A 25,896-nucleotide genomic window follows, 5' to 3' on the forward strand; every position below is an offset into this window, starting at 1 on the left:
CGGCACGTGCAGCGCCTGTTGCAGCGGCGGCTGATGGGTCACATGGTACTTCCTGATACAGGCATAGCCCCTGGCCGTACAGGGGTTGAGCAGAGGCTTGGCAGGCGAAGATGAACTCAATTCGGTGCGTGTGAATTCAGATGAACACATTCGATACATGGTCCTCCAAGATGAACCCCTCAGCACCGCTCGCTGACGGTCTGGGTGCGTGTCATACATCCCTCAGGACACGCCGTCTGGCAGCCCCGCACCTCGAGCAGCGTGCGCGGGCCCGAGCAGCCGCAAGGCACCACCAGCTGTTCCTGCTGCACGCAGTTGGGCACCGGGCAGCGGATGGCTTCACACCCGTTGGGCCGCGTGATTTGCGTCACCGTTGGACACGCCGCCGGCTGTGGAGTTGTCTTGGTTGTCGAAGTCACCGGCGGCGGCAGCAGCGTGATGCCCCAGCTGACCGACTGCGACGTGGTGGTGGTGGGCGTGGCCCGTCGCGTCGTCGATCTCGATGTCTTCCTCGATGTCGATGTCGATGTCGTAGTCGGCTGGCACGGCTGGTTGAGTGTGCGCACCTCGAGCCCGCAGCCGTTGTACGGGCACTCGGCCTGGCACGGCGCGATGAGCGTCGCCGTCGGCACCGCCCTGGGGCAGTTGCACGGGTTCTGGATGGTCGTGACGAGCATGCAGTCTGGGTTGCTGCAGCGCCGCCCGCATGACGCCGCGAGCTCCGTCTTGGTCACGACGGGGCAGTTCTGGCCCGCCGCCGTCGATGCGGCCAGCGCCGCCGCGAGCACGACTGCGACCCGGAAGTGCATCGTGTCTCTTTGTTGGCTGGTGTGTCTGTTGCGAGCGCTGTGCTGGGCTTGAGCGGGTTCCGGTGCTGACAAAAGTATTTAGACGGGATGGGGTTGCCGCAACGAAGAGGCCTTCTTATACCCGTCCAAGTCCAAGGCCACAAGCCTGTCGCATCCTTTCCTGGAACTTGACCGACGCTCCGTGTCCAGAGCTGGTCATCCTCGGCCAGATCCCATCGGGAAAACAGGATCGGATTCTCGGCCGAGCGTCTGACTTGATCGGGGCGCGGTGAGCTGTTCTTTTTTTGGAAGCAGGCGAAAGACGTGCCAGAGATGGAACCTCGCGTGTTCCCGAAATATCCTCGCCTGCGATATTGCAATCATGTGCATCTTCGCCCTTGGAGCCGCTATTGCTGAGACCAAGGCTGATGTATATTGACCTGACAGCCGAGACCAAATTCCCATATTGCCTGCACTTGATCCAAGCAAGGCCCCGAGACCTTCTGATATCAGTCGATGGCGGCAGAAGGCGAGCGCTCCAATTGCCCGCCTTTTAGCCTGTTTGATGACACAATCAAACACAGCCGTCTTGCCCTTCCTTGTCAGGCGACTGTTCGTGTCCAGGCTTCTTGGCCTTGATCAAGATCCTGTTCTTCAGCTGCGACGGCGATACGAGGTTGCCCTTCCCAGGCGACTCTTCGTGACCGGGCTTCTTAGCCTTGATCAAGTCTGATATGATTCGATTCCTTGGAGCGATGGTTGGTCCATCTTAGTAGCGCATGTCAACCCAGTCGCGGTAGGGAGAGTTCAGGAGCTGATAGAGGTCAACCAAGTTGCTGGAGTTGAAGTCAAAGTCGCGCTGCTTTGGCTTCTTTTGCGTGAAGACGGGCGGGGGAAAGCTGCGCGAGAAGATGTCGGAATTGTTCCTTTGCGCCAGGAATAAGTTGTTGAAGGCCAGGCCGTCTGAATGGACAACATGATGAAAATGTTGTTCACATGGAAGCCGGGGACCGGCCCACGCCTTCCCGGCCCGGGCTCTCGGTCTCGGGCGTGACGCCCTCGAGACCATTGGCTTTCCGCCAATGGCTCTCGATCTCGGCAGCTTTCCAAGCAGAGCTGCCGAGGCCGCAACCAAGGGTGACGTCTTGGTTGCGGCCAGCGGCGAGCACAAGACCGGGCCTCGACCATCAGATAGTCGATGAGGACGCGGGTGCCATTGGGGAAGCCCCCAAGCCTGATGAAGAGCTTGTGGACCTTGGGAAACATGTGAGGCGGGCGCTCCTCGGTCCAGCGGAAGACACAGTTGACGGCCTCGACCATCAAATAGTCGATGAGGACGCGGGTGCCATTGGGGAAGCCCCCAAGCCTGATGAAGAGTTTGTGGACCTTGGGGAACATGTGAGGCGGGCGCTCCTCGGTCCAACGCAAGATACAGTTGGCGGCCTCGACGAGGTGGCGGTATGGGGCCAGCTCCTCGGTCCAACGGAGGACACGGTTGACGGCCTCGACGAGGTGGCGGTATGGGGCCAGCTCCTCGATCTTCGGTAAACTTTGGTGAAGACAGTGGTCGTCGAAATTGATGGAGACAATTCCGACGGCGATCAGTCTAATCATCCATTGCGACCTGGGCGCCAGGTGGCAAGGTTAGTAAGAATTTAATTTCGTCAAAATGAAATGAGGAAAGAGAAGGCATAGTAAAAAAAAGGCATATGAGGTGTGGCAGGGCTCGAAGCTTACACAAGGTCGCGGTGTCCACGGCCATATGCCACCTGAACGAAGTGGAGCAGGTCGCCCGGGCGGGAAGTGCAGCTGCCGAGGCCGCAACCAAGGGTGACATCTTCGGCGTGCGTCGGCGGCTTTTTCTTATTCTTGTCCTTGGCCTTGGCCGTCTTGGTTGCGGCCAGCGGCGAGCATAAGGCCAGCTGCCGAGACCGCAACCAAGTTGGCCAGCCCCAGACCGCCAGAGGACGGGCCTGGGTCCGTCGCAGCTTGCTCTCGGCGACGGGCCGCTAGGTTGCGCCCTCGGCGTGCGTCGGCGGCTTCTTCTTCTTGTTTTTACGCTTGGCCTTGGCCGTCTTGGCTGCGGCCAGCGGCGAGCACAAGACCGGGCGAGAAGTGCAGCTGCCGAGGCCGCAACCAAGGGTGACGTCTTGGTTGCGGCCAGCGGCGAGCACAAGACTGGGCGAGAGGTGCAGCTGCAGCTGCAGCTGCCCGGTCTTGTGCTCGCCAGTCATCAGGACGGAAACTTGCTTTCGCGACCAAAAAACTAACCGATGGGCGAGGCTTGCCAAAGGCTGGTCAAGCCTGTGTGTGCGGCCTTCCTGCTGCTGGAGGTGCTTGGTCAGGGATTCTTGGCTGATAATGCTGGTGCCCTGCGTGCCAGGCGAGAGCGGCATCTTGCCCGTCGTCGCACTGGCAGTCCAGAGCACCAGCATTGTTCCGGTGGGGGATTCCTGGCTAATAATGCTGGTGCCCTGCGTGCCAGGCGAGAGCGGCATCTTGCCCGTCGTCGCGCTGGTAGCCTGCATGTTGGGCAAGAGCCCAGGGCGCCAGCACTGTTCCGGTGGCTAAGGCTCCCCACAGGAACACTCGACGGCCGATCCAGGGATTCTTGGCTAATAATGCCAGTACCCTGCGTGCCAGGCGAGAGCGGCATCTTGCCCGTCGTGGCGCTGGTAGCCTGCGACGCCCGGTTTCCAGCACCACAACCTATGAGGTAGTTGGCTAGCTGGCCAGGGGGGAAGCCTGCAGAAAAGACGATTTCGACGCCCACGACGCACGTCGCCAGCTGGCCAGGGCTGCCCGGTGCCATTCAGCCAGGAGGCGCCCAGGGCCCAGACGTGCCATTGGGATGCGTGCCTGTTGTTGCGCATGGGGTCATGGAAGTTTGTGTTGGTGATGGTGCTCTTCCCTGACCCGCTCCGTCCGATGATGAAGTTCGTCATCTCAGGCTTGATCTCCATCGCCGCCATGATCCGCCTTGACCGAGATATGTCTCCCACGAGGCTGCATAACGGTTCGCGCGACGCAGCTGGCGTGGGGGCGGATCGTGAGATGGCCGAGAGACATGCTCAAATCCAGACTTCCAAACGAGCGTGACGTCGCAAGTCGTGAGATGGCCGAGAGTCATGCTCAAATCCAGACTTCCAAACGAGCGTGACGTCGCAAGCGTTGGTCGCTCGCCGCCGCCATGACAAGAAGGCAGAAACCGGACCCGTCTGTTCGCCCTACCAGTGCCGCTCTTTAGGCACTGGTATGGGCCAAGCAGTAGACGCGTTCATCTGAACCGGCCGCCGTCGCTTGAACCGCTTCTTCGACAGCCAGTCCGAGAATGTTTGGTTGGGGGCGCATCTGCCTCTATGGGACTGCTCATTGGTGATCTGGCGGCTTGGTCTCGGTTCAGATATGGGCTGTGCTTGGCCTAAGCCCTTCTCCAGTCGCTGGTCTGCTGGATGGTCACGGTGCCTACAAGACGCTGAATGCTTGTGTACGGTTAGCCTCTGCCTGGGCCCCAGCCTCTATGCGTATGTTTTGAAGCGGAAGACGGAACTGTCTTGTCGGGTTCTGCTTGCGGCTCTTACATTTGGCACCACCGGGGTGGATCAAGAAACGGCACGCCCTGTGGTTCAGGGTGCGAGGACACTGCCACGTTGTCGGAGATGTTGAATTATGTGACCTGTAGCCTCCCTTGACTTTATCATCGTCCGCAACGTTAGCATCCCGACTGTACGCAACATCTGAAGACACAAATCTCGACTTACCAGGCTGCTCACAATCTTGTTGACGTCCGTCGTCATCTGATTCCGCCTGCCCTCGCGTCCAGTGATGCATGCTTGACCTCCCATCATGCCATCGGCGCCAGCGAAAGGAGCCTGGAGCAGAGAGACCGGAGAAGAGCGCAAATCTCAATCTCTACAGTTGGCGTCCACTTCTTGCAGTACTCGCGGTGCCTCCGTATCTAGCATCCCGCTCTAACTCGCCTCAGAAGATGGATAGTTAGTCTACCATGCGGTTGATGGGTGGACGGGGGGGCAGCCAATACTCGGGGGACAGACCTACTTATACTTTCATGGTCGGCCGTTGCCAGGAATCGCCTTGACCGAGGTGAGTCGCCTCCGAGGCTGCATACCGGCCAGGCCGAGGGGTCCTGGGATGCTCATGGCTGCTGGGAAGGGTGAATGTGAAGCCAGCACGGTGATTGCCAGTAACAAGCTCTGAAACGAGGACCGAGCAGTCAAGTCTTGGCGCAAGTGCTCCATGAATCTGCAAACTCCTCCCCATGTACAACGTGGTTAGTCCTTGCTATACTTCAGGGAAGAGGGAAATGAATCGACCAAATGGTAATACCTATGCTTGAAGCCTGATAGCGACCTCGTACTGGACGGTCGGCGTGTGCTGGCAAGGTCAGCTGGTGATATTTACTTGTTTCTTTTCCTCGTTGCTGATTGCAAGTCCGGCCAGATGGCACACTTTGTCCAAAGTTGTGAGGGTATCGTGCAAGCAGCGATCCCAAGGAGGTGAAGTAACAGAAGAACTTGGAAGACTTACCGACTGTTTCAGGCCGAGGAACCGAGGCGCTCTGTGATGCCCGGAACGCGAGGGGTCGTTCGGTTGGGCTGTCCCGAGGTGGCCGTGCAGGGAGAGTGGGTTGGTAGGGTTGATGGGGAGGTCAGGCTGCAATAGAGGCCAGGTCGGCTGGAAGGAAGCCTTGCTGTAGATAGACGTATGGGACTGGTCTGATGGGTTGATGGGGAGTGATGCTGCCAGAGTGAGTGCGGTGTTTGTCCGGGTTTTGTTTTGAACAGGTTCTTGTGTTGGTATCCTCGCGGGGTTCTTGAGGAGAAAATGGCAGTGCAGACCCCTCCACTCGTGCTAGGGAGGTTGCTGCCATCTGGAGGAAGGAACGTCCAACTAAACCAGACCTGATATGTAAGCATGTATGCACTCTTCCCTGTTGAGTTTGAGGTGTTGGGTCAGCCTATTGGTTGTGGCTTGCTCAAGTCACGCGAGCTCGGCAAAAATTACGCAGTTGCTCAGGCACTCTAGGCACCAGGGCAGCTCACCCTGGGAAGTCACTACTAGCCTTCAAGACTGACAGCCAGGATGCCCAGCAAGCTCACCCGCACTTCCTTACGACCGTGACCTAGGATCAAGCGTTAGGCCGCCCGACTCTTGACAAGCGGCTGCCAGATCAGGGCAGTCTTGCAGGCTCCTTCCTCTTTCACTAGGTCTCTAAGAAGGACTCCCAGCCTCTCAGCCCTCTGTTTCGAGAGGCAAGTCGGAAGCCAGCAGTCGCGTGCCGACCCCTGCCTTTCTTCTCCCATTCGTCTTCCCTCCCATCCTCCTTTTCCCATGCTCCCTCTAGAAGACAATCATCTCACATCCTCCTTTTCCCATGCTCCCTCTAGAAGACAATCATCTCACATCCTCCTTTTTCCTATCCTCCCTCTAGAAGACAATCATCCCCCATCCTCATTTTTCCTATCCCCCCTAGAAGACAATCATCTCCCATCCTCCTTTCTCCTATCCTCCCTCCAGAAGACAATCACCCCCTTCCCCTAGGTTATCCTCCAGATCGAATAGGTACCACACCCCAGAGCTCCAGCGGCAAGCCACGCGGATGAAGGAAGAAGCTGACTCCCCTAGGACGCAGCCTAACCCCTGCCCGTTGCCAACAACCTGGAGACCGATCCACAGCGATTCCTCCACTGAGCCAGCGGCCGGGCTGTGTTCATCGACCGAAAGGACACCCCACAACGGTCACCGGACAGCCGCACCAGCCCTCCATCCCATCCAGCCTTGGAAGCACGGGAAAGATCGAATTGGTGATGCGTACACTTCAACGACGGATGCGAGAGGTACGAAGGCAGCGCTCTTGCATGGATCCATTTTGCGTGCTGGCAGCTTTCTAACATCAACCTGTTCCAGCCCTTACTGCGATCCATAACGCCTCTCGCTTCGAACTAGCCATTCTCGCCTTCACCTCTACGCCCCTAAACAGCCATTCCGGCTCCCGCAGAGTTGGCCAAGAAGACTTAGGGACGAGGCAGTGGGGTGTCACAGGCAACATCCAAAGTCCGTTGGCAAGAACAAGCAGCGGGTGATCCGGCCGGACCCTGCAAAGCTCCGGTGGTGCGTGATGCGGTAGCCAAACGGCTCTGTGCAACGTCCAAAACACCACCAGTGCCGCTGGCACCGGCACCACTCGTGGTACCGCCCTGGCATCGTGCTCACTGGTCCATGGTATGTTGTGTCCAGCCTTGGGTGTCGGCCAGACTAGGTTTGACCAAGCTAACCTCGGCGATAGGACTTGCGGACAAGAGGAGAGAATGACTTGAGGTCGACACGAGGGAGCGGGGCCGGCGGTACTCGCACCCCTCGGGCCAGGGCCTCTGCACCCCAGCCACCGGGCGGCCAAGTGGGGAGAGGAGTACACATCCAGTTCGCGAGGCTTTGACAGCGGTCAGGGGCGCCAGCCTGCCAGAAGCCCATTGTTGATCACGCCATGACTTCGAGACTCCCGGCCGAGTCCATGATACCGCTGCCCTGGAGATTCGACCTCTTGCATGCGTATCACTCCTCCCAAGATAGCGCCGCCACTCTTGGCTGCCTTCGGTCCTGCTTGCTGCTTTCTCAAGTCGCCTCTATCTATGAGAAGCTGCCTGACGGGGGACGGGCTCTTTGGAGCCTGGAGCGACCGACAAGAGCCCATCTACGTCACTGGCAGACCACAAACCCTTCTTGCGCAACGCATGCTGGCCCAGCTAGACACTAGCCGAGCTACCCAGCACCGTCATCACATTTGGGCGTGATCCTCACCCAAGACGAAGCAGCGAAGAGAGACTCCCTACAGGCCACAGCGCTGCACTAGCAAAAAGCTCCCTACCACAGGCCTGTGTGTTGACCTGTCATTGCCTCAACTTCCATCGGCTTGCCAGCTCTCCTTCCTCAGCCTCTCCAGCCGCCTTCCATGACTCGGCCTCATGTGCCGCCTTGGTGTCAACAAAGAGTGGTTTCTTTCAGATGCCAGCTCTTGGCCAGCTGCCGGCTCTTGGCCAGCTGCCAGCTCTTGGCCAGCTGCCAATCCTACTCTACTGTGTCGAAATTACAATACGCGAATCACGGCCGGTCCAGCGGAATGCCCTGGGCCTGACGGCCTCGCTCTCGGCGGCGCGCATCGCCGCCGAGATCGACCTTCTCCAGACCACCTGCCAGACCATCGCCACGAGCACAGGGCCGAGGGCCCTGTGCGGCACCGGTGCTCCGCAGCTAGAACAGGAAACGGAAACCGTGCGGAGGCAAGAGGAAACTCAGATACAGTCAATGCTTCCACAGCTGCGGGCACAAGGCCAGCAGCAGAGCAGTCAGCTGCAGGGTATGGCTGGTCGTCAACAAGATCAGCGGCAGCAACAGCAGCAGTCGGCCTCACCCCACCCCCAGCAGCAGCAGCACCGGTGCCCGTGCAGATCTCCCGTGCCAAGGCCTGGAACAGTGTGCCGGCCCTCGCCACCCGAGTCCTAATCCAAAAGGCCATAACGAGCTTCTACGACGGAACCAACACCACGGATCAATGGGACGCGACGGAACCAACACCACGGATCAATGGGACGCCGCCAACGACGACATCCAGACGGCGCTGAACCAACCCGGCTCTCCGCCAGGCGAGAGCGGCATCTTGCCCGTCGTCGCACTGGCAGTCGAGAGCACCAGCATTGTTCCGGTGGGGGATTCCTGGCTGATAATGCTGGTGCCCTGCCGGCCTGCTGCAGGCGCGCATCTACTCGCGCAACTCTAGCGGCACTGCCGAGGGCCTGATCAGCGTCACCTCCACCGAGGGCCTGATCAGCGTCACCTCCAAGATGTTCCACAACATCTCGCTCCCTTTCAAGAACGCTAATGGCACAAACGCCATCCTGAGCGACGTCCCCGGGGCCGCTTCGAGACTGGAGAGATGTTCGCCTGCTGAGATACGAGGTCGAGCTGGCAACTCGACCTTTACGGTTCCTAATAGAACCCGTTTCGTTTTGGATAGATTGTTGGATAGATTATTGGATAGATATTTTTGGATAGGGTTTTTTGGATAGATTGTTGGATGGGATTTTTTTGGATAGATTGATTGTTGGATAGAATAGATATTTTAGATAGAGCTTTGGAAATAAACTTGGATAATTAAAATACACCGTCCTATGATGGAGCTTGCCAGGGAATCATGTTCCCTATCATAGCTTCGATGACCAAACGGTAAAATGGCAGACGTGTGTTTGTCGATGGGTACCAGACTCGCACTGAAGGACTTGCACAGGCGAGTTCGAAAGCCAGATCGAAGATGGGGTCCTGGCACCCAGCTTTGTACAAATAGATGTAGATTTGCGACCAATCCCCGCAAACAAGTCACCCATTGGTATTGCATATCCGTAGGGCTTCTGGGCCGATGTAACATCCGGTCCTCGTTGCTATCTGTAAACGGCACGTCTATCAACGCCGGCTTGGACGGATCCTCTGGGAAAGCCCACCTTCCCCTATTTACGTGTGGTAGGAACTGCCGCGCTTCTATAGCTTTCTATGTGGCTTGCCTGACTTGCCGGGTCTTGTGCTCATATCCCTTTCTCGATCTTCTTGTCGGTTTCGTGCTCTGTTTCCTATATGTGGTAGAGCGGCTGGCTAGTCCTCCCCTTGCTCAAAGGTGCCGGGGAATGTCCCATCTGGCCCCGTTGATACCTACCGATAGAAAGCGCCAAACCTGTGCCTCGATAGATGGCCCTGCGCCGCTCAGTAATCATCCCTACCATCCACCAGCACCACAAGCTTTGCGTCATCAAAGCATAGCCTGCCCTGAATTGCCTGCGATTCGGGAGTCGGGCCTTCGTAATACCAAACCACGTCATCCGCTCTGTCTTGGCCGATGAGGTTGTAATACCGTGCCTCGCCTTTGTACGGGCAAACAGTCGTCGTAAGCGCTTGGCTCGAGCCTAGGCCAGACCGCAACCGCCATTGGGAGACAGGTACTGACGCACCCGCAGGCCGGTCTCGTGCAAGAAGACGCTGTTTGTGCTTGCGTGCGGCCACCTTGACGCGGACATCGCGCGACGGGGGCAGGCACTCGATGCGCTTGTAGGGGTACTTCGGGTGCGGGGCCGAGGAGCTTTTCGTCTTCGGGTATACCAGGCGTCTGTCTGCACCAATGTTTCCGGTCCACGTCAGTCTTGCCCATTCGTCTCTGTATGGCTTCATGCCTGCTTAATGGAAGCCCCACTCACCAAGCTGGGTAGGCCCAGGGTAGCTCGGCGTCGTAAAGCGGATAAAGCCGGAGAGGCTCCCCTCTTCCAGCACGAGAACGTCTGCCTCCTTTGTGACTCTGGTGCCGCCTGGGAACGCCTCAACGTGGAGTTTGCCTGCCCAGAACCCGTCGTTGGCGGCACCCTCCGTCCTTCAACAGCTCCCCCGGGCCGTTGTTGACGACATCAAGAGGGACGTAAAAGACAGGGCCTACCGACGGTTGAGGAGTCAGACGCGACGATACCATGGTAGCCTCTTGGCGCCTCGCGACTCACAATAAGGATGCTCCCACACGTAGAGGGCGCGCAGCGTGTCAAACACCTATAGCCCGGCGAGCTGGTTCTCGCATGCGTCGTTTCGTCGGCTCCGCCTTGAACGGGCGTTTCTCGACCAGCTTCCGGCCAAGGTCCTGGAGGCTGGTGGCGCCGCCCCGTGGCGTTGTCAGTGAGGTTCCTGCACATGCGGCTGCTGGGTCTTGAGCTTACGCCGACGAGTAGAGTAGACAGCCGTCGCCGGCAGCAGCAGCGCCGCGCAGGCCACGAGCGCCGCCGGCAGCGACAGCCACACCCACGCCACCGAGACGAACACCTGCTGCGTCGTCGCCACCCCGCGCACCACGCCCGCGTAGCTGACCTCGAACTCGGACAGCATGTTGGGCCGCAGCACCAGCGCCGGCGCCGGCTGCGTGTTCTCGTCACTGTCCTTGATGAGGAACTTGGCCGCCCTGCTGATGTTCGGCCTCGTCGCCGTCGCTGCGCTGTCCTCCAGATCCTTATCTGTGACTGGCGGCGGCCGCAGCGAGTAGGCGCCCGCCCTGGCGCAGCTACGTCGCCAGCTGCGTGTCGTTGTCGTACTCGGCGAGCACCGCCGTGCGCTGCCGCCCGTTGACGACCGACACGGCGAGCGTGCGGACGCAGGGCGAGATGCCGCACCGCCAGGCGCCGATCGGGGGCGCGGCCATGGCGTCTGCGGCCAGAGCCCGCGCCTGGAACTTCATGATGGTCAGCCCCAGCGGCGCGACGGCGTAGTCGGGCCAGCCCAGCGCCGGCCACTGGATGCCCGCGAAGCTCGACACGGCAAAGGTCTGGTTGAGCGTCGAGCCGTCGCTGTTGAGGACCCACGACGCGCTGCACCAAGGTCGCGTTGCCGGGCGCCGTCCACTTGATCTCGTAGACGGTGCTGTCGTTCCGGCCCGCCCCGCTGTCGCCCGGCGCCGGCTCCAGGGCTACCCACCTGGGCTGGTCCCGGATGCTGACGCACTTGCTGCACATGGCGAGCGTGTTGAAGATGGGAAACGTGCAGTTGCCCGTCTGGCACGTGGCCGCCACATCGAGCACGCCGGGGTCGCCGCCGCAGCCCTTGTCGATGGTGGTGACGAGTCCTTTCCCGGCGGCAAAGACGGTACGGATATATTCGTCTTGTTGTTGCTGTCAGCTACTTGGCCAAGTGAGAGATCAGAGGATTTGGGCATGACTACCCTAAACACGCACCTTGGCCCCCCGACTCGTCATTGTAAAAGAACTGCGCCCTCGGGACAAACGGCTCGCTCATGGCGCCCGCGGGCTGCACGGCACGCGGCTCGAGCGAGATGAGCTGCTGGGCGGCAAAGTCGAATCCAACCGCGACCACCATGATCAGGGCCCCCACCAGCACGAGCGGCATGGGGAAGACGGCCGGCAAGGCAGCCAGGGAGCCGACGGGCCCGCGGCTTGCCTGGTCGATGGAGCAGAACTCGCTCAGCGGCCTCGCCGCCACCGGGTCCTTGGATCCGCCACCACCCCGCGTGGCGAAGCGCGCCCACTTGAGCTGGGCCATGCAGAGCCCGGCGGTTAGAGCATGGCGCCCTTGCCGACCGTGGCCAGCAGCGCGACGAGCGCGTTCAGCGTAAAGGGCCCCGTGGTGGCGGCGAGAGGCCGGGGCGGGCACGGCGGCGGGTGTCGTGGCTTCTCCAGTGGCTCGTAGATGTAGATGGGGCTGTGCAGCGACTCCAGGTCGTATTCGAGGTGTTTTTCCTTTAGCACCATGGGGGGGCGGGACGCCCCGAGCGCTTCTTTTACTCATGGCTGGGCTGGGGCGATGAGAGATGAGGAAGGGGGGCAGGTGTATTGTGTTTCTTCTCTCACCTTGTGGCATTCTAGCAAGTAGCCTGCTTGCCATCTCCCTCAAGATGGAAGTCGGGCTTTTATGGAGCCAAGACTCGCGATCCCATGTTAAGCTCCCGCTTAGGTTGGCCCCGAGGTGCCGGGTGCTTATTCCAGAAGTGCATTCGGGGAACCAAGGGATGAGCTCTGAGCTGGCCTGGTCTGGTCTGAGAAACAGACAACGCACCAGCGGCAGCAGGTACCAGCGCCACGACGCCAATGCTCGTGTTTCGTTTCAACGCGCAGTCAAAGCTGAGAAGGCTTTCTAGGTACGCAGGACGTCTTCAGATTAAACCAACTCAAGTATTATTGTATCTTGCTCATAACTCGGTGCGCCGCGCTTCACCTATTTCCCGGCCTACAGCCTCTTGCTCGCCCAGCCCAGCCTCGGGGTCGACGAGCCGTCAAAGACGACGTAGGCGGCCTTGAGGGCGATGTCGCCAAAGATGGAGAAGCCGATGCTCGCGTCCGACTGGATGCCGCCAAAGCACGTCGACGAGCCGTCCGAGACGGGCGCGTAGCTGATGAAGCTCCCCGGAATTGTGATGGTGTTTGACCCGACGGTGAAGGAGAAGTCGGGCGGGGTGACTCGACAGGGCATCACGTAGCCGCCCTCCGAGGCCGAGTTCTGGGCCCCCGAGACGTGCGAGTAGTAGTCGTCGACGACCGAGTCGTCGAGCAGCAGTAGTGTGGTGCCCGTGTCGGCGATGCCCGTCAGCCGCCGGCGCGTCGTCTGCCCGTTCACGGCGTAGCTGCTGGCCGTGAAGGACCAGAAGCCCTGCGAGTTGTCGACGGGCACGTACGAGATTGAGCCCGTGTAGCGGCTCGACGGCAGCGCCCCAAAGTCGTAGTGGCCCGGAGCCCCGTGCTTGAGGTCGACGCCGATGACGGGCGACGACAGCGAAGCCTTGACGTTGTCGAAGAAGGTCTTTTGCGCCCGCGGGCTGACCGTGTTGATGGAGCTGAAGGCGAGCCCAACCAGGCCGTCCGAGTCGCCCTGCGTAAAGGACGACGAGATGCGCGACGCCGTCTCGACCGCCTGGTTCTTGAAGCTCACGCCCCCGATGTTGACCACGTCGGTGTAGACCTTACCCGACGCCCCGCTGCCGTCCCCGTAGCGGATGGACCAGGTCGAGCCCGACAGGCCGCTCGAGGTGCTGCTCTTGGACGGGGTGTAGATGCCGTGGCCGCCCTGCGACGACGACGGCAGGTCGCCGCTGAAGACCCAGAGGTCCGACGAGCCCGTGTCGAAGTCGAGGTTGAGCGTGACGCCCGGCGTGCCGATCGTGACCGGCGTCAGGTACTCGATGTCGAACTGCCCCGGCGTCGTCGTGGCGCTGCCGCTGCCGCCGGCCCGGCGGGTCAGCGACGAGGCCGCCGCCTTGGCGTTCTGCACCGCCGCAGCCAGGACGGGGGGCAGCGGCTTGCCGAACTTTTGGTAGGTGCGCGCGAGCGCCAGCGCGCCGTTCTTGACCACGGGGCCCCTGGGGTTGGCCACCTGGCTGACCGAGAAGTCCAAGGGCTGGGCCTGCTGCGGGGTGCCGACCTTGGTGTCGATGGGGCTGGCCGAGACGACGGCCAGGGCCGAGGCGAACACGGCGAGTGTCTGGGCGAAGGAAGGCATCTTGGGGTGAGGGTGTCCTTTCCTAGATGGCAGGAAACCGGGAAAGATGGATTGGAGGAGGCGGGGCAGCAGGAGGCCTAGGCTAGGGGCGAGAAGGAGGAGGAAGAGGAACCTGTGAGCGGGCTGAGGATCAGGAAGAGGAACCTGGAGCGGGCTGAGGATCAGGAAGAGGAACCTGGAGCGGGCTGAGGAGCAGGAAGAGGAACCTGTGAGCGGGCTGAGGAGCAGGAACCAAGAACAGAGGCCAAGACGCCAAGCCGGGCCCTTTAAGTAGACGAGCCGAACCGGCGAGACGATGGCGACATCAGGAGCCCGACGACTCTGCCACCCACGGGGCACCGGCGAGAAGGCCTCGCTCGAAATCCCGCCCCCATCTTCGTGACCCTCCTGATAACGCTCACGACGGCACCTCCCTTTCTTGGCATCTTGGCCGCCCGTGTGGGTGGGCACCAGGGAGGGGCGCAGCTATTGCCGGTCGAGAAATACTCGGAGGCGGGCGTCGAAGCCGATCCAGCAGCAGAGTGGACGCCGTTGCCCCGCGGGCGGGCGGCTGGGCGGACACAGCAGCGATAGGGCGGATGGGGCCTTTGTGATAATGCAATGGGTGCTGTGATGCCGCGTCGGGAAGGAGACGACGAATCGAGTTTGCTATGCCCGCCCCTCTCCTCTCCCCGCCGCTGGCAATGGGGTGCAGCGCCAAGTGTCGTCAAAGAGCTTAACACGCAAATCTCTCCGAAACAAGCATTGTCAAGCTTTTTAATGGCCGGGGGCATGGATGGCCCTGGTCGCCATTGCGCTAACACTCGTCATTGGTTCCGCTCGTGGGGGGGCTGCCATCCTATCGAGGCGGCGAAGACTGCCGAGAAGGGCAGGTGGCCGAGATTGTGGGGTTTCTTTCCATCAGTTAGCGTTGGTGTTGACAACTTTATCGCTCCAGAGGAACCAGGGGGGAGCACGCGATTCAAGGGTGAGGGGACCAGCGCTAGGCGAGTGTCGAGGCATCGAAAGAAGCAACCAGGTGTGTTGGGTCCGTACCTTGACTCCATGGGGAGGAGATCGGTCCCAGGGAAGCGGCAAAGCACATGTGCCCAACCAAGAGACAGAAGCGGGCTATGCGGAGGTTTGGGAGATTTGGAACGGGTGAAGGGGACCCCACTGGCGACAACATCACCCCTTGGCCTCGAGCTTGTCCTAGATAGGAAGTTGTGCGAACTTGTTCGTATCACTGCTAGAAGATGCCGTGCTCGTCGCCGCCGCTGAGGATGCAACTGTCCGCTAGCGTGAGCGTGTGGTCCTTGAAGCTCTTGATGTTTTGTGGCGTGCTGATAGTTGGTTCGACATGGATCTGTTGGATGGGGAAACAGCCGCCTGTTTCGTTAGCCAAGAATCGAGCCTCTCCACTATAACTCTGATAGGCTACGTACCAAAGGGCCCGGCTATGGCATTATTTCGACAGCGAACCGTGCAGATGTTGCCCGTTGAGCCTAAGCAATCACGTTAGCTAACTTCTCTGCACAGGGCCTACTGAAGTAGACACATACCACCAGTGCACCTGACGTCGTCTGGCAGTTTGATGGTGATGTCAAAGTCCTGTGCCACCACCTGCGACAAGCCATTGACCCCTGGCACGTTGTTGAGCATTTCGAGCTGCTTGTCCATGATGCTCGAGTTGCTGCCTTTGTCGATGTCGCAAGCGTAGGGGCCGGCGCCGTCGGTGTTGACTTGATGGAGCGTCATCTTGACCACCCGTCCTCACTCGGGAGACCTTTCCGGCCGCGAAGGCGTTCTCGGTGTGTATGGCGATATCGATGTTGCCTAGGAGCTGCGTCCTGCCGCACAAATTCAGTGTTCTTTTCGATCTCCGTGTCGCGGATCATGTCGTATCTAGCTGGCACGGCGCGATCATGCTGCAGCTTCTAGCGATGGCCTCGTCGACTGATGTCTCTTGTCAGTTTCTCCTAAACCAGGGTGCAGGCATTGGGAGCTTGTCAAGGAACCACTCACCTCCAAAGCCGACGCTGCTGGGGGTACTCGCCTATTCCTTGGGCGTTGAGTATAACCGCATGGTCCTGAATGACGGAGACGAGTGTCGCGGCCGAGGCGAGTGATGGAAAGACGAGTTTGTCCATGTTTGTGTATGACGCAGCCTTTGGAAAAGACAAGCGGCGACCTGGCCTTTGAAGGACGGTCGAGACCCGGGGCTTGTGGTGAGGTGGACACGAAAAAAACATAATGGTGGATTCAACAATGGCTACTACTATATTTTGTGTGTACTGCCAATAAAGGTTCTTCAGGGCGGTGTACATCCTAAGAGACCACAGTGTCTGGGACCACAATCTCTGGGTGCACCTTCCCCTGATCGTTCTCGTCAGGCGGGAACAACAGGTCCACGAGTGCCTTTCGCTTCCTCTCGCGCTCCTCCTGATCGCCCTCGTCGTCGCCCGCGACCGGCGGCTCAACCTCGCCAGCCTTGCGCTTCCTGTCGCCGTCCCACCGCCTGCCGACGGTATCGTGCTTGTTGGTGGCGACGCTGTCACCTGTTTTGTGGTTATCGTTGCAAAGGGACGGTTGCTGCTGCTCCTGTTGCTGCTGCTCCTGTTGCTGCTGCTCCTGTTGCTGCTGCTCCTGTTGCTGCTGCTGACTCTGCACCGTCATCGGCGACCTCACAGCAACCTGAATGGTGTCGGCAATCTCGGGCTCCTGTTCGGCCTCGCCCTCACCCTCGTCCTCGCCCTCGCCCTCGTCCTCGGTATATTCCTCGTCAGTGCGGTCCTCGTTGGCGTAGTCCTCATCATCATCCTCGGTGCGGTCCTCGTCGCTGTCGCCGTTGCCCCAGCCGTACATGTCCTCGTCGCTGTCTAGGTACCGCTCGTACTCGGGCGTCACCGCGGCGGCTGCGGCGGCCGTGGCGGCCACCTCCCAGCTCTCGGCGAACTTGTCGTCGTCGTCGCCGGGAGCGGGTGCAGCAGCGGCGGTGGTGGTGGTGGTGGTGGTGGTGGCGGTTGCAGTGGCGGCGAGGAGCTGGTCCATGTACTCGTGCCACGACAAGCCCCCGACATTCACATCCCTGCCGCTGCTGCTGCTGCTGCTGCCACCCCGCCGCTGCACGCCCGCCGCCGTGGGCACGGCCACCTCGATGGCGTCCAGCGTCGGGGGGCTGCCGTGCCCGAGGTGGTCGCCACACGGGAGGACGCCCTGGTGCACGGGGTGCGCGTGCGCCGGGCGTGGAGGCGGCGGCGGCTTGTTGGCCGGGTCTGTGGCCGGCTCCACGTCCCGGGGATACAGACGGCCCAGGGCTGCATCGACGGGGGAAGCCTGGGCCGTGTTTTCTTGGTGTCAGCTGGTTGCTACAAGGCGGACAGGAGGGCCATTGCTAGGGAGGAGCTACATCACTGTGGCCAACCGCTGGCGGCGGAGTGAGAGACTCGGCGCGGCCTTGCTGGCGCGACATGGCCGCGTAGTCCATATTCCCGGCTGCGTCACGCATGCTGCCGAGCCCGTTGGTTTGGACTATTGGCGTGGGATTTGGGGCTATGCTTTCTTAGGGAGGAAGTACAAGTGGGAGGATGTGAGGAAGGGGAAGGGGGAAGGGATAAAGGCCAGTCGACGAGCTTGAGCGGCTGGGGCGCGTTAAAAGTAATTTCTTTTATTCCTTTTCCTTTTCCTTTTCCTTTTCAGAGGCTGCAGGAGCCAAGAGAACATCAATTCTATAAGCGCCCAGTTGTGCAGTACACCATTTCGCGCGCGTCATGCATGCAAGATAAACACATCATCCAGCGAACCTACCTTCCCCCACGCAATCCGTCTGCTTCCCCCTCCGGTACTGTTTTTTTTTTATCGTCGCGCCTGATGAAACTCTCGATCTGCTAACAGCCTGGAGATCAAGGAGCGTTCCCGAAGCGGTAGTGGGTTGGGGAGGTCTGCGGGCACATCACATTTCCCCTCTTCCACCCCTTCCACCCCTTCCACTCCAGCCCACCACAACCCATCCAGCCTTACCTCCTGGGATAGATTGACCGCGACTTGGCAATCATATCCCTCCCTTTCTTTCTCTCAACAAAACTACAACGCCACATTCCCCCCCAGTCCACCTTGTGCCGTGCAATCCCAGCAGACATGCAGGCCCGCGGTTCCGAGATGGCTGGTTGCGTGCGCCTGTGTTGGCACGGCATGCACGCAAGCGGTCGAGGCAAGGGACCAACCACTCCATGACACCATGACACAAACGGGGGGCGGCATGGCAAGCGAGAGTAGCAAACAAAACCCCGCCGTCTTTCCAACTGCTTTTCCCGGCAGCGTCAATCGGTAACGGCACGGAAAGGATCTGTCACCACAAAGCTGAGAGCAGGTGGGTGGGCGATTCATCATCATGTTTGCTTTCTGCGTTTTGTTTTCAGCCACCATCAAAATGGTGGACGCCAAAGGGGAGCATGCCCGACCGCTTATTGCTTTTGGATTAATGCATTTGGATTAATAGCCCAAGCCCCTCGACTTGTGGTAGGCTGGCTGATATCAAATACATGACGCTGGTGGCGCGTTATCGGCAGGATTCGCTGGTCGAGGCCAGGCCCAGGCCATGTGTGCGTGCGCTTGCTTGCGTTGCATGAGAGGGGGGAGGGGAGGGGCTGCTTGGCTGGGTCGTTGGCGTCAACCCTCCCCGGAGTGAGTGAGTGAGCGAGCGTGAATGAGGGTGTGAATGAGCGCCTGCCTGTGTGATTCACTCGGGATTGGCGAAAGGCGAAAAGGCCATGAGAGCTGGTGAAAACGAAAAGTGAAAATGCAGAGTGTGGGGCAGTGAAGAGCTTGACACATGTACTGGGCGCAACCGCTTGCAGCCTGCTCTCGACACGGCGGTGCTTGGCCTCGAGATATTCTGCCGGCAAATCTGGTTCTGACCGCCAAGACCCTCCCAAGTCTGGGCTCGCCGTCGGGTCAGCTTAGGCATCTTGGCGTGACGTTGTCCTGGCTCAACTTTCGAGATTTGTTGGTGTGACGAGCTGCAGGTTGTGCCCCGCTTTGGGGCGGGTGGTGGGAAGCGTAGAGGGCGCTCCCTAAATGCCAGTGGGCCCCTCCCAGACATTTCCTAACAAGACCTGACCTACTCATTTCCTTCTTCCCTCACCTCGCTGCCCGCACCAACCTCGCCGGCCACCTTGGGCTTGTAGCCACGACGCCATCTCGCCGCTGTCTCTACTCCTCCAAGATGCCGGGCCCCAACCACGCTCAATACCAGGAGCGTTTGGACTTCATCCAGCAGCAGGTCCTGACGAAGCACCTGGGACTCAGAGGGGAGGTTTGTATTTCGCCCAAACAAACACCTCCATCACAAGCTGAATTACGTTTCTGATCCCTTGTTTATGCACCCAAAGGACCTAGAGCGGACCAGCGTCAGCCCGATTCACTATGACCCAGAGTGTCCATTCAAGTACAACAACTTCGTCTATCACATCAAACTCCCGCCTTCGGCCGCACTCGCACTGTCCCATGGCACCATCATCAAGGCCCAAGGGCAACCGCAGCAGCAGACCTGTGTACCTATCCCAACGGGCACCAACAACTTCATCCTGAGGCTTACCAACCAGGACGCCGAGGGCGTACACTTCGACACTCGGGTCGAAAATGAGATCGCCATTATGACTCTGGCCTCGACCGCCTTGCGCAACGTCGGTCTGGACGTGGTCCCTCGTATCTTCGCTTGGGCGAACGGAGCCACTTCTCAAGGTTGGATCCTCCAAGAGCGCATGCCCGGCACGCCTGGCGACGAAGCGTTCAAAACTATGCCCCTGGACCTCAAAAAGGTTACTATCAGGGACATGGCAAAGATCCTCAAAGGGCTGCAAAGCTGCAAGCTCCCTGACAGCATCGACGGCTTCGGCGGCCTAACGTTTGATGGAGCCGGCCGCATCGTGAGCGGGCCCATGTCCAACGTCCGCGCTGGACCCTGGCCCTCCTACCAGGAATACTACCTTGAGCGCCTGCAGAAGATGCTCGCCGATGCCGACGCTAACCCGACGATACAAGGCTGGCGGGCGAATGGTGTTCGGGAGCGCATCGATGCTTTTGTCCAAAAGGCCCTTCCCGGACTTTTTGCCTCTCTTGCCTCGAAGGATAGGAAGGTTATTGTACACGGAGACTTTAGTAAGCAGCTTTCCACCACCGCCCACCATTTGCCACATTCTGCCTCCTCCGCCTCTCCCACTCCGGCCCAGCCTTGGCCTGCAGCGCTGCAGCCACCGCCCAGCACCAGCAGGGATCTCTGGCCCGTTAACTTCACTGGCTCCATGCCGCTGCTGGGCGTTGTGCACCGCCCCAATCGCCTCTCCACCACCCTGTCTGCTGCAGGTCTCTCTCGGCCACTCTGCTCGCCTTTCAGCTTTCTCCCCCTGCCTCCCGCCGCCCGCCCGCTCTTGCTGCTCTTGCTAGCCATGGTGCCGTGCTGAGGGCCGTAATCCTTTCTTCCTTAGCCTGGTTCGCCTTTTTTTTATTTGCTTTTTTTGTGTTTTTTGACCAACCCAAGGGGTTTGTTTCCATGCGCATCCTGTTTTCTTTTCCCCCGATTGCCTTCCCCCATGTTGTAATTCCTCATCACCACTGCGCCGCTCACGTCAACACCCCGCAAAACAGTTATTGGGCCCTTCGCGCCCCATTTGCCACATAAAACTAACCTTAGGGGCTGCAGACACCAACAACATTCTTGTCGACCCGACTTCGGGCCGCCTCACGGCCCTTATAGACTACGACTTCTCCACCGTCCTGCACCCCTCGTTCGAGTTCTTCTGTTCTTTTTCCGAAGACCTCGGCCAGCTCCAAGGCTGGAGCGGCGACGTGACGAACGAAAGCAGTGCCTTGATCAAGGCCAAAGCGGCCTTGAGGGAAGGGAAGCTAACTGGGACGTTCCCCAAAGACCTCCCAGGCTCCGAGTGTTTCGGGGAGGGCGAACTGGCTTGGGATTGGGACCTTGCCAAAGCATGGGAGGGCAGCTTGGAGGAGGTGGGTGCTGAACGGCCAAGCACCATGGCTGGCATTGAGAACATCTCAGATCTCGACGCCATGCTCAACGCCATCCTTCCCTGGCAGCTCGACAACCCCGACTTCCTCGCCATGCAAAGCGAGGACACGGTTAAAGAGATGGGGGTATTTTTCGGCAAGGAGCTGCTGAAGCGACTGGAGCACATGGGGTTTTAAATTTGGCCTCGCACATTTCTATACTGCTTACTTCCACTACGGGATTAGTAAATCTGCAAACTAATCCCTTGATCCGTGTTGTCACGTAACCAGGCGGTCCGGCCCTCGTGGTCTCGTGCGATGTGGTTTACTGGATTCTTAATTATAGTGGTTGCTTGGCAACAAAAACAACAATGGCTCCCGCTTCTGGACTGCGCACCCTGTCCATCACGGCCTGGACGTCCAAATGGTCGCTGGTTAGGGCGACGTTACACTTGTCAAACTGGCCGGGCCAGATGTCCTTGATGACATGGCGGGTGCCCTCGGAGCTGCAGCGGATAGTGGGTTAGAAATTTTGCAGTTCGGACGTGTCTCCCGGGGCAGATCAAGACCGTGGGAGGACGCCGATGGAAAGGTCGATTTACGTTGCGCGGTACACGCCGATAGCCAGGTCCCTTTTGCACCGGTATCGGAAAACCTCGTTAACAACGTAAGAATTGCCCGAAAGGGAAACAATATTTGTCCCGAAAGGCAGCGGTTGCGGCCCGGCAATCGGCTTTGGAGGTGTTTGGGTGGCGTTGGAGGATATGTTGCTGGCGAAGGACGAACCAAAAGCGGTGCGAGGAGGCTGCGCGCACAGCCGAAGCAAAATTGCTCGAGCAAAGGAAATAGGGCAGCGCGAACCAGGAGGCGGCTGCATATACCGCTTGACTGTGCGCGAAAACATGGCCGTTGTATTAAGGAGAGATTCGGAACTGGGACCGGGCAACCAAGATACGGAAAAGTCACATCGAGTAAAACAAGAGTTGCATCAAGGTAGATGACCATGGGTATTGTATTTGTCTATGGACAACAGGACGGTAAAACTCGTAGTGAAAAAGAAAGAAAATGGCAGAGCAGCCTCGCGAAACACCACAGTCGCAGGCCCATCGCTCGCCACCGTCCCCGTCACTGGCCGTCCCACTACTTCAAACCATTTCTGAAGGCCGCGCTGCAGGAGGGCAATGTATGCCCTCGGCCGCCGCCGGAGGCATAGCAAAAATGTTTCCCGCCCTTAGCAGGTATGCTCGAAACTAAACCATTTTGTGGACAAACTTTGTCGGAATAGGAAAATAAAACAAAGGAAATAAAAACAAAGGAGATAAAAACAGAGGAGATAAAAACAGAGGAGATAAAAACAAAGGAGATAAAAACAAAGGAGATAAAAACAAAAGGTAGGAACTAAAGGGAGGAACAAAAGACAGGAACTTGACCACCCTGACCGCCCTGGCCACCATAGCCGCCTTGGCCGCTATCGTAGCCGTTGTCGTAGTACTGTTGCTGCTGCGAGTGGTCGTCCTGGTAGTAGTCTCCTCCGCCTCCCCCCTGATTCCGGCCAAAAGACAGGAACAAAAGATAGGAATAAACAGGAATAAAAAACAGGAATAAAAAACAGGAATAAAAAACAGGAATAAAAGACAAGAATAAAAAATAAAAATAAAAAATAGAAATAAAAAATATGAATAAAAAACAGGAATAAAAAATAGGAACAAAAAACAGGAATAAAAGACAGCGACGGCATTAGTTTCACGTCCCGATATCCAATTCCAAAACATGCTGCTGGTACCACGGCCAAAACTCCTCGACGGAATACCGGGCCAGACGCCGGAGGCACCATATAATACGGTAAATGCCTTCAACAGAAGAAGTGCTGCCTATGGTGCAACCGGTCCACAGTGTGCTTTGTGATCGAATCCGGGGGAGGGCATCGGGAGCTACAGCGTCGCGGGTTAAAGCCGCAAACTTCCAGTCGTGCCCTACAATGTAAATGGCGGGCAAAAAGTCCAAGCCGTGGAGGGCCAGATACGTGGGCTGCTTTGACGGCGGAGCGAACGGGTCTGCTGGCCCAGTGGCTGCTGGCCCAGTGGCCAGCGAAGATGTGCTGTCGTGGCGGGGCTGGACCAACTCTTGGAGCATTTCCCACTGTGCAGCCTGCCAGATGCCCAGCTGGGTAACGGCGTCTTCGTCAGAGCCACCGCGACGTTTAGTTTCAATGCTGATGGCTATAGGCCGAGAAGCCAGGGGTTTGTAGTTGTTGGTATGGTTGATGCTTTGTCCCGGGAGATCCCAGCAGACCTCGGCGACGGCGCGTGAAGCAGGGGTTTTGACAAGATGGTGGTTGGGCCAGTGCGGGTTTACGGCAATGCAAAAATCGACGCGAGATGGCGATACGGGCGGGAGTACGAAGCGAGGTTGGATTGACGCGGTAGTGCTGCAGCAAAATCAATGTATGTTAGCCATCCATATTAGTCTAGCGTATTCGTGTGCCGTTGCTAGCATGCATACCATGGCGTTACCTCGAGCTGGCCGCCGTCGGGAAGGGCCAGACACAACAAAGGATAGTGCACGGCCATGTTCCAGCCGGCCTCGTCCCAGCCAGACAGGAAACATTTTTTCGCCTTCGTCCATAAGGCCAGGACGTCGACCAGGCTTGGCGATTCCTGGGTTTCGAGCCGGCCTTGATGATCGAGCGGGGCGGTGAAAAACCCGGCCTCGAACATGTCGGGGACCCCGGCGGCTTGCATCTCTGCGCGGCGAGACGACGATACGAAGCCCTCGTGGCGGCTTTTCCGGAAGGCAGCCTCCAGCTCGCGGAGGCGCGGCGGCACCATTCCCGCCAAGCCTGTGTCCAAATCCTCGATCCTAACTTGGTCTGGCGCCAACTCCATGGTTCTCTTCCTCTTGGCGCCGGCCACCGCCGACGGGCGGCCGCTGCTGCCCGTGGCCTCGCTACGGTTGCCCGAGCTCTCCCTGCCGACCGAGGAGGCTGACGAGCCGCGGCGTGACGAGCGTGATGCGGACATGTGACGGACGACTTGGCGATGCCGTGGCCGATCGGCGAGGCTGGCCCGCGGGGTGTCGTCGGTGGCAACGGCGCCATGGCTCGATGGGTCCGCGTCTGGGGGCGTTGTTGCCTCGCGGTGGGCGTTGTTGTCCTGGTCGTGGTCCATTTGTCGTTCAGCCCATAAAGGCCCCGAAACAGAGCGAGACTGCGGTGGTGTGCGGAGATTGGTGCCACAAGGGCCTCGCCTCCTTTTGGCAGAACCGTCTCGCTGCGAGTGCTGCTGGTCTTCGTCTTGGTCGGTTCTCCGTCGCTTGTGGAGGTCGCGAGAGGGGTCGGCTTGGGCGTCAACGTCGGCACAGTCGGGCAGCTCGTTGAGCCAGCGCAGAACGGCGTGGTGCATGGAGGTGGGTTGTGTACATTGTGCCATGTATCGACACCAGGTAGAACCACCAGGTAAAATGATGGATCTGATTGATGGGAAAAAGGGTGGTGGTTCTTTGGGCTGCACCCTTGAAGGCGGATTTCTATGGAAATGCTCAAGGCAAGGCAGAGTAGGCCGCGGTTGGCAGGCCATTTCCCCACAGCACGCGTTGGAACCTGCGCTACGTCGCCCCTAATCCCGGGTCTAATACCTCGCCAGGCGCTAAACAACTCAACTAATGACACCACAGTAGAGTGACACCAACCGAAAACAAAAAACGAGCCACCAACCAAGATAGGGGCACACTTTAAAAAGCTGTTTATTAACAACAAAAAATAAGAATTAATTACTTTCTTTATTCAATTTAATGGGCAGTCAAGATTCTAGGCAATTAATGCTTTTTTAGGCGTAAAATGGTGCCGAAGCATCGCGAATTGGGTTTGTTTTAATTGAAACTAAATGCTTTTTGCTATAAAGTTTGTATGGGGGAAAAAGGTTTAATGGCTCGTTTTTTTTTCCGTGGTGAGTGAGTTACCAGCATTGTGCCTATTGCGTTTGTTACGAGTAGCCTTTCCCGAAAAAGTATTTGTGTAAGGTATTTGCAGGCGATACCAAAATAGGAAAGTGGCATGTCGATTTTTTGGCTGCTACCGTGCAGATTGTGCGTGTGCGGTTAAGGTTTATCCATCGGGGTGGGCCGTGCATTTACGTGCTTGGGCCCCATTTTATACATTTCCCCGTAAATTTAACCGCTACGTTTACCGTTGCCGTTTATCGAAAGTAAAATTATTTTACATGTAAAAAAAAATATCGTAATCCGGATTTTTAATATTTTAAAGCTTATAGCTTTTATTATAATTCCGGTATTTTGTAATTATTTTCCCGTTAATTCCAATTCGTTGCAATCCTTTTTTACTTTTTAAATTTATATAAAATTTAATTAAGCGATAAATTTGGTTTATTCGTTAGCCGGCAATCCTTTTATTAAACCGTTAGCTTTTATATTGGCTATTTTTATTAAGCGTAATTTATTTTATTTATTTATACCCTGTTATGTTTATGGAAGAAACCTTAGTGCTACAACTAAGTAATGCGTGGGGAAAAACCTTTGGGTTGGGCTTAAAGGGGAAAACCCTGCGCCTGCGTGCCGCGCTTCCGTAGCGGTGTTAAACCGGTGGCTGCGCTTATTTTTTTTTTTTCGCTCGATTGCTCGTAAAGGCTTTACCCGGGAATTAACCGTCCTCCCGCGTGCAGCCCCTTTTGCAAAAGGCCGATAAAACCGCGTCCTGCTTGCTTGTGGTTGGTTGGTTAATTGCTTCGTTATGTAATTTGCTAAAGCTTGCTAAGCTTTAATCGTTATCGCTCCGGGGTTCGAATTGCCAACTTTATTTTGCTTGCCCAAATGGTTTAAAGCATTTAAAACCCTTTTTTTTCCCCCCCCCTTTTTTATTTTTTTGTTACTTTTTTTTACTAGCCCGTTATCGGCGTTTCCTTATTCGGTGCACCACGTGCGTTATTTTTTTTTTGTTTGTGCCTTAAAAGGCCCCAACCTTTAGGGCACGTGCAAGGTAGTAACTTTGCCAAGCACGTAAAAAGGGTGCATTCGAAAATCGGATTAGTGGTGGTAGCGGACGGGTGCAAAGCGGTAGCGCAAAGGT

The 25,896-nt window shown here is 58.0% G+C and overlaps 13 protein-coding genes across 13 annotated transcripts; 3 read left to right on the plus strand and 10 right to left on the minus strand.

Moving 5' to 3' along the window:
• Positions 1-33: 33 nt before the first annotated feature.
• On the minus strand, positions 34-941 carry GGTG_04751 (hypothetical protein). Its single transcript, XM_009222548.1, has one exon. The coding sequence runs from the start codon at positions 807-809 to the stop codon at positions 180-182; it is 630 nt and encodes a 209-aa protein (XP_009220812.1). The 5' UTR covers positions 810-941; the 3' UTR covers positions 34-179.
• A 616-nt stretch (positions 942-1,557) lies between these two features.
• Positions 1,558-2,402, minus strand: GGTG_04752 (hypothetical protein; the record flags this gene model as incomplete). The annotated part of the gene is made up of 3 exons (XM_009222549.1): positions 1,558-1,687; positions 1,785-1,904; positions 1,963-2,402. The coding sequence occupies 3 exons, from the start codon at positions 2,400-2,402 to the stop codon at positions 1,558-1,560; spliced, it is 690 nt and encodes a 229-aa protein (XP_009220813.1).
• Positions 2,403-2,797: 395 nt separating this feature from the next.
• Positions 2,798-3,427, minus strand: GGTG_04753 (hypothetical protein; the record flags this gene model as incomplete). The annotated part of the gene is made up of 1 exon (XM_009222550.1): positions 2,798-3,427. Exon 1 carries the CDS (start codon positions 3,314-3,316, stop codon positions 2,798-2,800), a length of 519 nt encoding a protein of 172 aa, XP_009220814.1. The 5' UTR covers positions 3,317-3,427.
• A 212-nt stretch (positions 3,428-3,639) lies between these two features.
• Positions 3,640-4,186, plus strand: GGTG_04754 (hypothetical protein). The gene has a single exon (XM_009222551.1). The coding sequence runs from the start codon at positions 3,660-3,662 to the stop codon at positions 3,885-3,887; it is 228 nt and encodes a 75-aa protein (XP_009220815.1). The 5' UTR covers positions 3,640-3,659; the 3' UTR covers positions 3,888-4,186.
• A 23-nt stretch (positions 4,187-4,209) lies between these two features.
• GGTG_04755 (hypothetical protein) lies at positions 4,210-4,719 on the minus strand (the record flags this gene model as incomplete). Its single annotated transcript, XM_009222552.1, has 3 exons — positions 4,550-4,719; positions 4,370-4,475; positions 4,210-4,253 (listed from the first exon to the last, which is right to left on the minus strand). The coding sequence occupies exons 1-3, from the start codon at positions 4,634-4,636 to the stop codon at positions 4,210-4,212; spliced, it is 237 nt and encodes a 78-aa protein (XP_009220816.1). The 5' UTR covers positions 4,637-4,719.
• A 1,983-nt stretch (positions 4,720-6,702) lies between these two features.
• Positions 6,703-7,280, minus strand: GGTG_04756 (hypothetical protein; the record flags this gene model as incomplete). The annotated part of the gene is made up of 2 exons (XM_009222553.1): positions 6,703-7,021; positions 7,123-7,280. 2 exons carry the CDS (start codon positions 7,278-7,280, stop codon positions 6,703-6,705), a joined length of 477 nt encoding a protein of 158 aa, XP_009220817.1.
• Positions 7,281-7,811: 531 nt separating this feature from the next.
• On the plus strand, positions 7,812-8,832 carry GGTG_04757 (hypothetical protein; the record flags this gene model as incomplete). Its single annotated transcript, XM_009222554.1, has 4 exons — positions 7,812-8,035; positions 8,124-8,508; positions 8,558-8,788; positions 8,821-8,832. 4 exons carry the CDS (start codon positions 7,812-7,814, stop codon positions 8,830-8,832), a joined length of 852 nt encoding a protein of 283 aa, XP_009220818.1.
• Positions 8,833-9,149: 317 nt separating this feature from the next.
• Positions 9,150-12,316, minus strand: GGTG_04758 (hypothetical protein). The gene is made up of 8 exons (XM_009222555.1): positions 11,918-12,316; positions 11,555-11,870; positions 11,186-11,481; positions 10,892-11,115; positions 10,550-10,821; positions 10,340-10,480; positions 10,046-10,274; positions 9,150-9,961 (listed from the first exon to the last, which is right to left on the minus strand). Exons 1-6 carry the CDS (start codon positions 12,086-12,088, stop codon positions 10,386-10,388), a joined length of 1,374 nt encoding a protein of 457 aa, XP_009220819.1. The 5' UTR covers positions 12,089-12,316; the 3' UTR covers positions 9,150-9,961; positions 10,046-10,274; positions 10,340-10,385.
• A 247-nt stretch (positions 12,317-12,563) lies between these two features.
• On the minus strand, positions 12,564-13,969 carry GGTG_04759 (aspergillopepsin-F; the record flags this gene model as incomplete). The annotated part of the gene is made up of 1 exon (XM_009222556.1): positions 12,564-13,969. Exon 1 carries the CDS (start codon positions 13,827-13,829, stop codon positions 12,564-12,566), a length of 1,266 nt encoding a protein of 421 aa, XP_009220820.1. The 5' UTR covers positions 13,830-13,969.
• A 1,088-nt stretch (positions 13,970-15,057) lies between these two features.
• Positions 15,058-15,987, minus strand: GGTG_04760 (hypothetical protein; the record flags this gene model as incomplete). Its single annotated transcript, XM_009222557.1, has 5 exons — positions 15,834-15,987; positions 15,573-15,658; positions 15,371-15,505; positions 15,291-15,313; positions 15,058-15,174 (listed from the first exon to the last, which is right to left on the minus strand). Exons 1-5 carry the CDS (start codon positions 15,956-15,958, stop codon positions 15,058-15,060), a joined length of 486 nt encoding a protein of 161 aa, XP_009220821.1. The 5' UTR covers positions 15,959-15,987.
• A 53-nt stretch (positions 15,988-16,040) lies between these two features.
• Positions 16,041-17,588, minus strand: GGTG_04761 (hypothetical protein). The gene is made up of 2 exons (XM_009222558.1): positions 17,218-17,588; positions 16,041-17,144 (listed from the first exon to the last, which is right to left on the minus strand). The coding sequence occupies exons 1-2, from the start codon at positions 17,314-17,316 to the stop codon at positions 16,137-16,139; spliced, it is 1,107 nt and encodes a 368-aa protein (XP_009220822.1). The 5' UTR covers positions 17,317-17,588; the 3' UTR covers positions 16,041-16,136.
• A 1,125-nt stretch (positions 17,589-18,713) lies between these two features.
• GGTG_04762 (hypothetical protein) lies at positions 18,714-22,021 on the plus strand. Its single transcript, XM_009222559.1, has 3 exons — positions 18,714-19,122; positions 19,199-19,967; positions 20,509-22,021. Exons 1-3 carry the CDS (start codon positions 19,033-19,035, stop codon positions 21,012-21,014), a joined length of 1,365 nt encoding a protein of 454 aa, XP_009220823.1. The 5' UTR covers positions 18,714-19,032; the 3' UTR covers positions 21,015-22,021.
• Positions 22,022-22,314: 293 nt separating this feature from the next.
• GGTG_04763 (hypothetical protein) lies at positions 22,315-24,364 on the minus strand. The gene is made up of 2 exons (XM_009222560.1): positions 23,319-24,364; positions 22,315-23,244 (listed from the first exon to the last, which is right to left on the minus strand). The coding sequence occupies exons 1-2, from the start codon at positions 24,242-24,244 to the stop codon at positions 22,560-22,562; spliced, it is 1,611 nt and encodes a 536-aa protein (XP_009220824.1). The 5' UTR covers positions 24,245-24,364; the 3' UTR covers positions 22,315-22,559.
• Positions 24,365-25,896: the final 1,532 nt, after the last annotated feature.

Source organism: Gaeumannomyces tritici (assembly GCF_000145635.1).
Source record: "Gaeumannomyces tritici R3-111a-1 unplaced genomic scaffold supercont2.2, whole genome shotgun sequence".
NCBI classification, from domain to species: domain Eukaryota; kingdom Fungi; phylum Ascomycota; class Sordariomycetes; order Magnaporthales; family Magnaporthaceae; genus Gaeumannomyces; species Gaeumannomyces tritici.